At 31.3% G+C, this 14,010-nt stretch overlaps 3 protein-coding genes across 5 annotated transcripts; 1 reads left to right on the forward strand and 2 right to left on the reverse strand.

Annotated features, from left to right (window-relative positions):
• Positions 1–1,387: 1,387 nt before the first annotated feature.
• On the reverse strand, positions 1,388–6,489 carry Pmvk (Phosphomevalonate kinase). 3 transcript variants are annotated; one of them, XM_088228500.1, is made up of 4 exons: positions 3,969–4,122; positions 3,794–3,884; positions 3,515–3,714; positions 1,980–2,771 (listed from the first exon to the last, which is right to left on the reverse strand). In XM_088228500.1, exons 2-4 carry the CDS (start codon positions 3,871–3,873, stop codon positions 2,476–2,478), a joined length of 576 nt encoding a protein of 191 aa, XP_088084626.1. In that variant the 5' UTR covers positions 3,874–3,884; positions 3,969–4,122; the 3' UTR covers positions 1,980–2,475. The 3 variants fall into 3 exon arrangements, with proteins under 3 accessions (XP_088084624.1, XP_088084626.1, XP_088084627.1); XM_088228501.1 differs by lacking the exon at positions 3,969–4,122 and adding an exon at positions 6,379–6,489 and having other exon boundaries at positions 2,337–2,771; XM_088228498.1 differs by having other exon boundaries at positions 1,388–2,771; positions 3,794–4,122.
• LOC148280375 (glycosylated lysosomal membrane protein A-like) lies at positions 4,889–11,723 on the forward strand. Its single transcript, XM_088228496.1, has 6 exons — positions 4,889–5,327; positions 5,415–5,663; positions 6,918–7,115; positions 7,781–8,011; positions 9,389–9,660; positions 9,919–11,723. The coding sequence occupies exons 1-6, from the start codon at positions 5,217–5,219 to the stop codon at positions 10,094–10,096; spliced, it is 1,239 nt and encodes a 412-aa protein (XP_088084622.1). The 5' UTR covers positions 4,889–5,216; the 3' UTR covers positions 10,097–11,723.
• On the reverse strand, positions 11,706–13,797 carry DCP2 (decapping mRNA 2). Its single transcript, XM_088228497.1, has 3 exons — positions 13,549–13,797; positions 12,813–12,946; positions 11,706–12,731 (listed from the first exon to the last, which is right to left on the reverse strand). The coding sequence occupies exons 1-3, from the start codon at positions 13,780–13,782 to the stop codon at positions 12,185–12,187; spliced, it is 915 nt and encodes a 304-aa protein (XP_088084623.1). The 5' UTR covers positions 13,783–13,797; the 3' UTR covers positions 11,706–12,184.
• Positions 13,798–14,010: the final 213 nt, after the last annotated feature.

The following is a 14,010-nucleotide window of genomic DNA, read 5'->3' on the forward strand; positions in this document are numbered from 1 at the left end:
TAATAACAAACACATACTTGTATTACTAACTTTTTACCTTAAAAAAATAATAGATCCTTTACCCTTTTGGCTAAAAAAAATTGGATTTATTTTTGTTACTCCTTCGAGACAAAATATTAACCCTTTATAAGTCACATATTTGGTGTTGATTTAGGTCTTGCAAACCTAACGAAATACGTTATTTAAAAAAAAAAAATCTATTGCATTTGAAAAAGCTGAGAGGAAGACAGATATACCAGTGTACGTTATTGCGACTCTTGTGACATAAGACTTAATATGAAATACTAGAAAATATATACATCAATTTTGGTTGCATATTTTAAATAAAATATACAGTTAAAATCAAGTAAAATTTGTAAATAGTTTGAAAATGAATAATATAAAAAAGTGCTTACATTAAAAAAAGTATTGCTTTCAAATAAACCTATAATATCTATATTTCTGTTTCAATTTTTATTATTATTATTCTTCATTTAATTTGTTTTAGTATAATCGAAAAAAACATCATCATTCCTTTGCACACCTAATGGTGCATAGGGCACAGAATTGGTATGCCAATCGCAGTGTATCTTGATTTTTATTTTTAATATTTTTATTATTTACATGAAAGTGAGATGATCAGTCTTATGCTTAACATGCCAGTCCAGGAACTAAGAAATATAGAGTAGAAACACCTTTTGTAAATAAATATTTCATGTCAACCATGTCGGGAATCAAACCCGAGATCTCTTGCATGATAGGCGAACGCACTGACAGTAATAACACAAGGCCGACATGAAAAAACACATGCAACAGGTCCTGAACCCTGTACATTGCAAAAACGAAAAGTTAAATAAATAAATAAACCTATTGTAATAAGCCGTTCGGCAATTATTATTAGTCTAAGGTTATAAAAAATTTATATATTCGAGTAGCACCCATCTTGAATTAAATAATTAGTCCCTCCCCAAGCGCAAGAGCTTGTCTTTTTTGTAGAGGAACAGCATTAAAAAAACAAAATATCAAACTTATATAATATCATAAAACTGTCATAAAAGTAACTTAATTATATGTAATATATTAAATAAGTAAAAAGAAAAAATTAAAACATATTTTTTTGTAAATTAACAAAAACATTTATAAAATTAGACATTCTTTTCATAAAAAATCTATAACAAATTACAGTTGAACTTCCAACAAGAATTTTCGCTACCAAATTTGAATGGTTTTCTTAATAAAAACAATGTCTTAAATATTTGTTATAATTAATATCATCGAAGACACGCACAATAATATTGTTAAAAAGTAATTTTTTTACAATTGTGTTATCTGGTATCAAAATTGGTAAATTTCACAAAATTCAGCATATTTTTTTTACACATTTAATTGTGTTATTTTTAAGTTATTATTTGCATATTTCCTCATTTCAAATTATAATCGTTTTGTGCTCTTATCCCAGTATTTAAAAGCTTTATTGTTTATAATAGTACAGGATAACTTGCCCAATAATGTTATATTTCGTAAACGTCTACTAGTGATCTATAGTAATTGTTCATAAATAAAAGAAAAATACATACACATATGTAATTACTAACGTGTCTAGAGTGAATCCGAAGGGCATGGCTTTGGTCCCGATCTTGGACTAACACTGCATTCTTTCACTGCTATACGGGCAACTAGAATAAAGTCAAAGTACTGACTATATGTATTTGATAGTGAGGGTTATTACTAGAGCCATTACAGGGCACCGCAGATTGAACAAACACCTTGCTAGAATTAACCTTTCCGAAACTTCTAGATGTAGGTTCAGCAGTGCAGATGAGGAAACACCTATACACATTCTATGAGAGTGTGATGCTTTGCATCATAAAAGGAGTCTCATCCTCGGGGGACCACTGGTTAAACCTGAGGATGTTAAAGAGCTCGCTCCCTGCCTAATAACACAATACTTTACGGATCTGGGCTTGGAGGGGGAGATTTATCAAAATGTAAACTCTCGCCTTCTACACAGTGTAGACTGGCTTTTCATAGACCTGGGCATGGAGGGCGAGAAATATTCACGGAGACCCGGCACAATAGATCTTCTCAGGTCGCATTGAGGTCAGGAGCTTGCATAGCACTGAGCCCCACCTCTAAGAATAACAATGTGTATTTGATTAATCACAAATTAATTGACTAAACTGTCGTTAAAGCTACAAATGCTTATTTTCTTACTTTGATGATGAAAAAATTGCTTATTTTATCGAATTGAAGAGGAATTAGACTTTAGTTTTTAATTTAACATTTTATGGATAATCATTTCATTTTAAGGTGTACTATAGTTGAGCTTCTAATAAAATAAGCAGTTTTTTTGTCATTCTGTAAAAATAACAAAAATTACTTAAACGGTGTTGGTAGTTAAATGACGATATGTTAAACTGAAGACATATGCTTCTCTTTATAAACCGTTTTGGGAACTGACAGAAGCTTTCATTGTAGTTGCATCCGAGTGGAAGTTTAAGAAGATTTTTGTTTCATATTTATAAACTGTAGCAAATCTCTTAATTTAATTTCAACACTCTCTGTTGAATCACTATTGTCAATAATGTAATCCCATTCTGAAACACTGTCCAGATCACATTCAGAAGCGACATCATCAACTCCCGCTGTAAATACCCATCCTCGCTGAACACGGACTTCACTTTCCGCTTTCACTTTGACAGTCGTCACACGGGAACCATAATTCTCTCTGAACCATTTTATATCAGTCCTTCGTCGAATGTCACTAACAATCCATATTTTTGAAGGTTTGGCTAAAAGAAAATAGTACCAACATTAAAAAAAGTACAACAGAAAAAATTATAATACATGCATATTTTTTTTTGTTTAGACCACAAAATACCAATATATCTAATTATGAAGCCAAATTGGAAAATTCAATATGTGAAACCCAGGCTCAAAAAAATCTAATTTAAGTATTATAATCTCACCGAGATAGAACTAGCATGTGGCAATAAGTTCAGCGCTTTGGGAAATTGGATAAAAAAATGTTTAAAAACGTGCTAACACATGTGTATTCCCCATTACTATACCCATTGTAATAATTTTACCCTACTTTTTATCCTTTGTTTTTCAGAATTCATAAATGACAGAAATCAGACTTACGAAGGATGGGACAATCAAAAATAATATTTATGCAATACTTAAATTCATTAGAAATATAATTATTTCAACTTATTGGTTAACCTGAAACACTTTGTAAATTATCGTTAAGACAAAAATAATTTGATTTAATTTACTCTCATATAATTTTGAATTCTCTATCCTTTCCTCTGTTTTGAATAAATACATTGAATTTCTTAATAAAGATAACAGTCTCGAAGAAGTCGCGAAAGCGATGAAACCGGTCACTGGATATTCCAAATTTGTGGATTAAAGTATCACTCGTCTTTTATTTTCTATAATAAATTACAATGAACTTCCATCAAGAATTTTCACTTACAAATAAAAATATAAACAAATAAAAAAATGTGAATTACTTGTGTACATAACATACCACTTTGGCAAGCGAGTAGACAGAAGCAGCCATAGTCCTTTTCCCTCATTTCCTCACTCCATCTGATCATCTCTAATCTATATTTCTCTTTATATTCGCCATCTCCCAAAAGTTCGCGAAGGTCTAGATTCTTACATTCGGCCCAGTGTCTCTTGATTGGTTGAGAAATCTTTATAATGGTACAAACGTCTTCACTTATTCTGTAAAATGGCATAAAATCCATTGGTAAAACGTCTATAAAACATTTTACAAAAATGTGTATTATGTATGATGACTTACAATTCTTGTAGTTTATCAGTGATGTAATCTTTCCCGCTTTTTCTTTTCCCGCTAAACAGTAACACTGAGCTTGGAAGCATAGTATTAAAACCTATTAAAACAAATAAGTAATATTTTATACCTGCTATTCACACAGACTTTGAGAAAATATACAGACGTCTTGTAAAATTCTTACAGCTCAAATAATACTATAATTAGAGTATACACATTTCAAGAGAACAATCTTTTAATCTTTTTGAGTGTAAAGTCGGCGTCATAAGTAATAATTAAAAATTAATAGTACAAGTGTTAAATGTCAAAATTGACAAGTAAACTGACAGTTTTGAAGTGTTGTCAATTTACATTGTACATATTGCTCTGATTTACAGAGATGATCGAGGTAAATCTAAGCAGAACAGTGTGTATTTCCACCTATATGTGCGCATTAGCTTTCAAAAAGTAAGCAATAAGCCTGCCGTCTGAAAATATAACAATTATTTCTGCCTCTTTAAAGGCTTGCCCTGCAAAGAAAATCATCATAAACAAACCCTTGTCCACGTCCGCACTTGATGCCGCATATACCATTGCATTCATTAAATGCAGAACTCGATCATCTGTTATTAATATAAGGTGATCAGTTTTACGTTTTAGGGTCTAGATTCTGTGAAATTGCATTGTAAAACCGCTTTTTAAAAAAACATATTGTTTTTGCCAGGGACAAGTATGACTGGTGAACAATGTGAACATGTTGACTATAATACTAGACTACAAGGCTTATTTATTACTTATTTTCCTTTTTCACGATTTTTACCTGAGAGTATCTATTGAGTCAAATAAACACAAGTCTAGGATTCTGGTTTTATTTAGAAGACATAATGTATCCTTCATCAGCCCGCAAACAACAAAACAAGGACAGATAGTAAACCTTATTTGTAAAAAAAATAAGAGTATTCATTTATGATATAAATAAGTAATTGGCTGTATTCTAATAAAAAAATTGTTATTATTTTAATTATTTTATTTACTAAAGCGACTATCCCGCTACTCCTTAATTATTGTTTATTAGGCAAGTACTCGATTTTTTCACAGGGAGTCTACCAGACTGGTTACTTGACAGTTGTTATTAGCCATATTAGTTGTCAGTTTCCGTCTTCTTTTCTTGACAAATGACATATGTAAATAACAAAAAAAAAAGTACATAATTAACTCAATTTCAGCACATTTATTGATAATAATTGTAAATGACTCAACTTGATAACAGGGTATTCTGTTTACATTTTTAGTTCCCACTTCGAAAAACGTAATATCGATACGGTAGTTCTAAAAAATATAAACAAAGTGGTGGGTATTGAAATAACAATTTTTCGACAGAACAACAACAATAAAAGTTATGCCGTTCATCTGATTCATCGTGTTAAGTGGTGACAAATAATATCAACTGGTTATGATCAATTCAGACTTTGTTCAGTTATTCATTAAATGTACGAGAATGAGGTCGTTTACGATCCTTTGTGTTATTTTAACATTTTCTAATGCTCTTGGTTATGATCGAGAGGTATGTAATTGACCGAAAAATGTTTAATTCATTTTATTTTGTTCAGTGTATGCGTTAAATTAACGTAATACTTACTTTTAATTTTAGCTCCATTCTGACATGAACCCCCAATGTATCGATTGCAACAGAAAAAATATCACTCTTTTGCATGTCAGAGCGATTGGAAAAAATGACACTATACACGGTATTTGGGACTTCACATACGGAAATCCGACAATCATATTCGCTCTGACTGCGAATAATAATTCTTTAGATGTAAAATGGGAAAATGACCTCCCGCAATCAATTGCTTTTTCAGACCAACCAAAATATAGCTTCGGTGTGGTGATCGATAAAGTAAGTATTGTACCAAACATAGTAGCTAGTTTCTAAAAGACCTGGATAATTTACATGTAACAATGATTAGTATTATAATTGTAATTATTGAAAACTCATTTGCATTAATTAACCAGATTCTGATAAATATTTTTTTGTACATCATCATAAATCATGCCCCGGACCTTGTGCATAGTAAAGTTAACTACTGCACAATCGGTAGAAAGTCACTTATCACTGAAATTAAGAATTATTTCTTGACAACATTCGCGGACACCTTTCCCATATGATCCACTCATATGGATACATTTCATAACTTTCTTATTTAAAAAAACAATCTCTTCCAATTGAATTGTAGTTGATGGTTTGAACTACAGATGTGGAAATTTGCGTCGCGATACTTTTCTTGCGCTGTTTTTTGTAGGGACACAATATCTCCTGCTATATAATTACTTCAGTTTCAAGGAGGCTATCTTTTCTACTGCCAATGTCTTTTGGACTGACATTTCCTCAACGAGAGACACGACTTTGAGGACTGTTACGGGCATAACCCCAAATTAGTTAAAAATATTTAGCCATTAACTTATTTACATTTATATAATATATTTTAACTTGACACCAAAAATCTTTTAAAATAACTAAATTTTTATTGTAAAATCTACAAGCCAATCATCATTATCAATCTAACATTTGTGGGCATTTTGTTTTTTTAAATAAAAATAGCAATAACAGTTACCGTTTCACAAATTAAGCTGATTCGTGAAGAAGTTTAAACAATAGCAGTTTCGTGCAGTGTGCAACCCCCGTGTTTTTGCATTCAGTGTTAGGTAGTTTTTTTTTGTCCATTCTAATAATTTATGTACGTCTTTATTGATGGTTATAGTCATTTCAGTATCGTTTTTGTTTTTATATATGAGTCCTAGGTCATCCGCATAAATTGTCTTTTTTCCTGTAAAGGGAATTGTAAAATGCTGCAGTGAAAAACACCCTTTTCGATAAATATTATTTAATATCGATCTTGCTGGTAATCTTAATTTAATACCTAGAACCCCACACGTGGTAGGTAGCCAAACATACTAACCATTACCCTATGGGACTGGAAAATCAACAATACAATAGTATAAATTAATTAAATGTACAAAGAATGATCCTCCTGATACAAATATAACAAACATAGTCTTGTTAAAGTCGGTTTTTTATGATGGTTATATTTGTACAATTCAAAGATGATTTATTATGTTATAAATTCTCATTTCTGTCCGATTTATTTATCAGATTTGGGAGTTTAATGATGTCAACAACACGGGAACAATAAATCCAACAAACACTAGCTACAACAAAGTATTTGATACCAAGGCAATGGAATGGGAACGCTTGGAGCTAGCGGAGGAGGAAGGAGAGGTGATGGTTAAAGTGCGAGCTAAATCCTTCGGCCATGGGAAAGATAAGCGTTCCGGAAATATCACCATCAAGGTATACCATTCTTTTAATAAACTTGTATACTAGAAAGTGAATAATGCATTGGTCGAATTTGTTTTGGATTCATAATGGATTTTGAGTATTATGCAATTAAAATCTGTAACGTGCTTCCACTGTCCAATAAAATAATTAGCAATGAGGAAATGTTCAAAAACGCTATAAAAAAATAATAAATAGAGGTGGGTAGAAATAAATGGATTGTCTCATTCGCACCAATATTGAATCACCTGCTCCACAAACGTATAGTTTATGTTATGTTTTTATTTTTTATTGTGTGTTTTATAACATAAATACATATTATAGGAATACAAAAATTAAATATAAACATAAATACATAATGTTTACATAAGATGCACCCCAAAATTTATCTAGGGAATTTTATTTTAAAAAATTGTTTGGGACGATGAGACGTATCGGACTGTAAGACGCACCTATATTTTTGGTTGAATTTTCAGAGTTAAAAAGTGTGTCTTATGGTCCGAAAAATACAGTATAACCTATCTATTGGCAATTCTAATACATAATAAATGCTGTTAGTATTTGTACTATTTAATACTATTGTATTGTTTAGTAATATGTAATGTAGTTAAGTTTAGATTACTTTCAATGTAATTTATGTGCTTTACAGATAAGCTCACATTACCTGTTTTATGTTCCAGATGGATCTATATCCATATACATCATATGCATTTGATTTGCCTCATTTGATTCACTCGGCTAATTCCACCCTTGTTGACATTATATTACAAAACATGACAACGTCTAAAGAATTCAATCAATCTCGTTTTGCGTTGGAATTGTTGTTTATAAGTACGGAAAAAATAAATGGATCAATGTTTGTAAATATTAGGAAAGGATTAGATGACGAACATACTCCAGGTATATTTGAGGTAAATATATTTTTTTTTTTTGTCAAATTTCATTCTGTTTTTCCAAAATTGCACACGTATCATAGTACGCCATATTGCTCATTACAATTGGGCAATATTAAAGGGGATCTGCTAGATATTTTCAGTAAAAAATAATTTAACGTGAGCACTATAAATATGCTCATAACAGAAAAAATATTGGTGATAAAATTTTCCATTTAAACTGTTTTTATTCAAATATGACATAAATCAATGATCTAATGATTCCCAGAAATAGATGATTGTGTAAGGATTATAACAGTGGACGATATTATTCTCTTACGAATAATGGTTTCAAAACTTGTGTCACTGATACAGACCTGTTCATTTTTCAATATCGACTTCAACATAAAAATGAATAACCACTTCAAACTAGACTTAAATAATTGCCTTTTATGTTTACAAAACTACAACTTGTAGCAATTCTCTTTGAGCACAAATAATGATTCTGATTGACACACATACTTTCGCTTGTTATCGTTTTGTGGTTCATAGGTTAGCTTACATACACAAATAATCTGTGTATGTTTATTTATTTATTAAGGAAATCACACAGTTTTTTTTTAAAATACAAGGTACAAAAAAACAATTTCAAAAGGTAAGACCAATTACAGATTTCACATTAATTTATTATGAATGCAGGAGGAACAGGGAAAAAATAATTAAATTCCAATAAAATACATATATAAAAAATAAATAAAAGGTATATAAAAGGTAGTAGACATTGTATACCTCCAACTCTACTTTCCTCCCCTCTCTCTCTGCTTCTATGAAGATATATATTTCTTAGTAAAAATTCACAACCAACAATAATGAATTAGATGCAGGTAGTAGATGTACAATATGTCGACAAAAATATGGTATTTACAGTGTAATATGTCAATAAGCTAGGAATGTCGAAGAGTACAGATTGACGAGTTCTACGGACAGGGACTGGATATGAAATACTTCTAACAATTTCTGGGCTATTAATTAGGTTATTAACAATTTTGTAGAGAAAGCTCATGTTATTATTATTAGACTTTTAGATTATTAGACTTATTTATTACCATAACAGAATTCAGATCAGAGATCCATCTTTTGATTTCCCTCCATAATTTGCTTTGCAGTTACTGAGAACATTCGTTAAGAATTTTTTAAATAGGTATGTACAGTGCAATTGAATGTTTAATAACCCTATGTTTGATGCAAACGAAATTTGTATGTTAACTTGGTTCACCGACAGGCACTAACACATTAATATAGCGTTATTAAAAATTTGAATGCATTGTACAGATTTGTAATTTAAATATTTCAAAGGAATAATTAAGCAATGGTTTGGCCTGTCTTTCTTATCGAGTTTAAATATTGATATTTCAGATAATTGAGCTATCGACCCCGGAAACTATCACAGATGGTGATGGTGGATTCATCCAATTCCGGCCAGTGTCCTATACTCAAGCATACCGCGATGTCTCCTCATCGACAGAGGTCCACATGGGAAGATTATTTAAAGACGAAATAGAACAAAATACTACTGCTGATATAATCTACGGCAAATTTGTCGGATGCAACCTGCTGAAAGAGAAAGTGTTCATATCTTTAGGAGGCAAAGGAGATGGATATTATGAGAGATCTCGCTACAATATTTGGTAAATTCATTACTTTATGACAAAATTAATACTTACGACATTGATTGCTATGGAAGCCACCAGTGGCTGGAGTCGGTGGTTCAATGTAAAATTAGTTTACCTGTCTGCGCCGAGATATACATCAACGACAATGCTGTGTATGTACATAATAATCGTTTTTTACCAAATTTTTATGTACATAACATGAGTTGACAGTCAGTCAATAATCTAAACATAAGTTTTTACGTTATTTGTACAACGTTTCATGTATGATTTCAGGTCTTTTACTATGGGATACGGATCACCACCCATGGAAGGTTTTTCTCTCTTTGTTATTCTGATCATCAGTATCGGTCTCGGGATTCCTGTGTTCCTCATGCTCACGGGAGCAGTTTACGTCTGCATCAAACGAAGAAGAAAGTTGGAAAATGTTCCCGAGATACTTATCGAGGATTGAATGTGCATACTTTAAACACAGCATAATTAATCTTACTGTGATTCTGCACGCTCGAATTCACTATAGCTAATTGTTCAAAAATTCTTGCGCACGTGTAAATATTTTACTTGAACTATGTTGGTTTGATTTTCAGACATATGCATTTGTAAAATAATCACAAATATTTTTTTAAAACTTTATTACTAAACATATTGTAAGACATGTATATTAGTAAATATGTATTTTGTATTGAAGACTACTATGTTTGGTATATTGAAGTAGTATTAAAACGTTATCTGTAGGAGACTATTGCGGAATGAGCATAAGCAGAACATTTCAAATATGAAATTGTCACAATAATACCAAACCTACATGTCTAAATTCAAAAAATATTTTACTGTATATATGAAATAATAATAATAAAAATAAAAACAATTTGTAATTTTGTAAAATATGTTGCGTATTGCTAATGTCAGTAATTATTATGCGCACTACAGTGGGATTTATTGTTTCCCTAAATTTAAAAACTCAAATCAAAAGCCCGGGCATTCTATGTTCTAATTTACCACTGTAATTGGACCTCTCAGTGTGCTGTGGTGTAATAAAATATATTAATCACAACAACAAAAATAATGTGTGTACTCTGTCTGTATGGTGCCATATTTCAAATGACGCTGATTTAAATATAACATGTGAGCCATGTACATATCTATATATTAATTCTGTAATCACCTTTTTTCCTAATTGAAATAAATATATATAAATAAGTTTTGAAGTCGGATTAATTTTTGTAATTTGTTCATTGACTAAAGGAAATCACTTTTATATGAAAACGTATAATGAAATTATATTTTGTTTTTGATCTCAAAAAACTATTAGTTCCTGATGTATGAAAAGAGAAGTGATAACGTGTATAGTCGGGGAATATGTGGTATGTGAGATAAATGCAAGTAATCTTATGATGCCGCAACTCATAGGGAATAACAATATTGATACTTCACTCACCCGGATCCGTTCTAGGGGTCTTGTAGCTACTTTTTTAGATCCGTACATTGAAAAAACAAGCATCTATGAGAGAAATGAGCGATACAATTTTATAATATTGGATTGCTCATAATTACAAGCGGCACAAGACAGAAAGAAGAGAGGAAATGTGTAATGGCCATTAACATATTCCATGACTGAGGTATTATAATTGTGTAGGTGCTATAATTGGAATTACTTATGTATATTTTTAATAAAATTAAATAAATTCATCATTTACACAGTGGATTTTAAAACTGTGATTTACACGGATTATTATGGAATATATTACTGTTTGACGGGAAAATTTAATTAGTCGCAAATCAAGTATTAATTTATTATGAAACATAACATAATATCTTGACTAATTTCCAGTAAGCTGAAAATAAATAAATGGGGATTTATCATGAATTAAATTTGCAATATTTGATGCTTGGCCAGATTTTAATTAAGTCACTATGTAACCTCCCCTGTAAACTTTGTTTTTTAACACATCCTGATTTCTTTCTTCCTCATAGAATATTAATATTTTTTATATGATGATATCACATACGTAGTATGCAATATGCCTTATATGTAATGTAATAAATCAATTTAATAAAAGACATTTGTCATAGTGAAAAAAGTGTTTTATTTTGTAATTTGGATTCAGTCGTATTGTTACCTGACAAATAAAAATAAAATTATAAAAATTTTTCCTTTGGTAAAAATTGTCATACCTATTTTTAAAACTGCTTCAAAGTAGTAAAGTAAGGTAACGGTCAAAAATAAATTATACGCAGTTGGTAAAGAATATTAACCCCTAAACACATTCATTGTGGAAATGAATACAGATTCAATACTGTTAGAGAGATATCTATGCCTATTTTAATCGTACATATATTATAATATAAATATGGAAATATATTGATTCCATAAAATAAACATTTAATGTCGTCACTGTTTGAAATTCAAAAGTATCGTACTGGAAATAAACAAAAAAAAACTTGCTAAATAAAATTAAACAAAAGATCATACAAAAAATTAGGTCGTCATATTATGTTATGAGAAAATAATTCTCACTTTGAGATTAAAAGGGAGTCAGATCTAGGCCATGCTTTCCCAAATGGCCTTCCTATCAAACTTAAACTGTAACCAGGATTTGGCGTAGTAATTAGTTGGAATAAAGGAACTATCCACCGCGGGGACATTTTGCTTTTCAATACTGTTTGGTATATTCGGTTGATGTCCGAAATTACTGTTTGTAAACAACTGTCTTTTGAAATTGCCTTTTTTGTCTTTCTTGCCAGAATTCACATTCTTCTGGTTGGAATTAGTTTTAGGCTTAATTAATACATTGGTTTCTTGATATTCCGTTATCTCTTTCTGTAATCCCTGCGTTATGCATTTGTTTCTCGTTTTCCCTGTTGAGGCTTCAATGTCACCCATTGACTTGTGTCGCAAGCGCTTGGAATTACTGTTATTCTTCTGGGTTTTCTCAGCAACCCAACGTTTCATCCTCTTCACGAACGGAAGGACCATAAAGAAGGCGTTGGGACTCACGCCCATCTTTAATTTGGGTGTCATGTCCTTTCGGTTCGAAGGTAAATCGGCAATCGGAAACCATTCGCACGCCTTAATTTCATTACGTGTCCTGTAAAAAAATAATATCAAACATCATCTACATACATACTCATTGCGACATGAAAATATTTTGTTTATTGAATTTAGTCACCTCGGTTGAAATTTAGTATTCTGTGGAATATATCCAATTATATAGAGCCGAACAATCTGATCATGTATAGTTGATTCTATAAAATCATTTTTGTTAATGTGGCTTGTAATATCGAATCCTGTTTCTTCAAGCACCTAGAAATTTATTATTCAATTATTAAAATTGAAATGACTGCTCTATCAGCAACAAAGAGGGAAAACATTTTAAAGAAGGGAATGCGGAAGTCTAGGGATTAACAGGGCACATGACCTGTCATTGGCTGGTTTAAGTGGCAACTTTACACACTGCAACATTCACTATTCTGCTTATGTATAAACATACACAGTTCCTTAACTCTTCCACCAATTGACTCTGTTGAATCTAATTTAGACCTTAATAACTCCCTAGGGAGTAAATCCAGCCTGTATACAAACATTTGGCTTTCCTTAAAACATTGTTGATTTACGCATCGTCATCATTCCATGTCTGCTCCCTAGTTGGAGCATATGGTGTCCACGAAGATACTCCAAGTTGATCTACCAAGCATTACGTATTAAATAAAAATTATTTTAAAAGAGTTTTATCATTTTACAATACTTATATAAATCATCTAAGAGGGTTCTCTATAAGAAACGTCTCCCCTTGTCCTTATGTATAGCTATCTCTCTACGGTTACAGGTGCTCAAACATATGGTGTTCCTCTCCATGCAATACATCTTGAGTTAATCATATTCATCCATATGCACACATAACATACCTCTCTGCAAGCGCAGTGCCACGGCTCTTCGTCTTCATTGACCTTCCCTTTGGGGAATCCCCAGGAGGCCTTGGTCCAAAAGGACTGCACCAAGAGGACGTGAGTAAGTTCCTCGTTAAGAAGAATAGCTCCGTAAGTTGGTACCGACTGCTTGTACTCCCTCCAATGGTCCAGAATATTTTCAAAATTTGGACGATGTTTTTGAAGGAACGGAATATGCTGAAAAATGCACATAGAACTTATGACACATAATAATATATTTATGTATGTATTGGAAATTATGTTAACTTCGAATATAACTATCGAGCAAGTTAAGAATTGAAGAGATTTATCATGTCGATATTAACTTATTATTATATTCCACAGATCATATTATTATAATATAGTATAAAAAGCAAATGATTTCATTTATCAAAAGTATTTTGCTACCAAACCAACCGAGCTGGAAAAAACATATTTTTT

Source organism: Micrasema longulum, unplaced genomic scaffold, assembly GCF_059751315.1.
Source record: "Micrasema longulum isolate JH-2025_06_02 unplaced genomic scaffold, ASM5975131v1 h1tg000587l, whole genome shotgun sequence".
NCBI lineage: Eukaryota > Metazoa > Arthropoda > Insecta > Trichoptera > Brachycentridae > Micrasema > Micrasema longulum.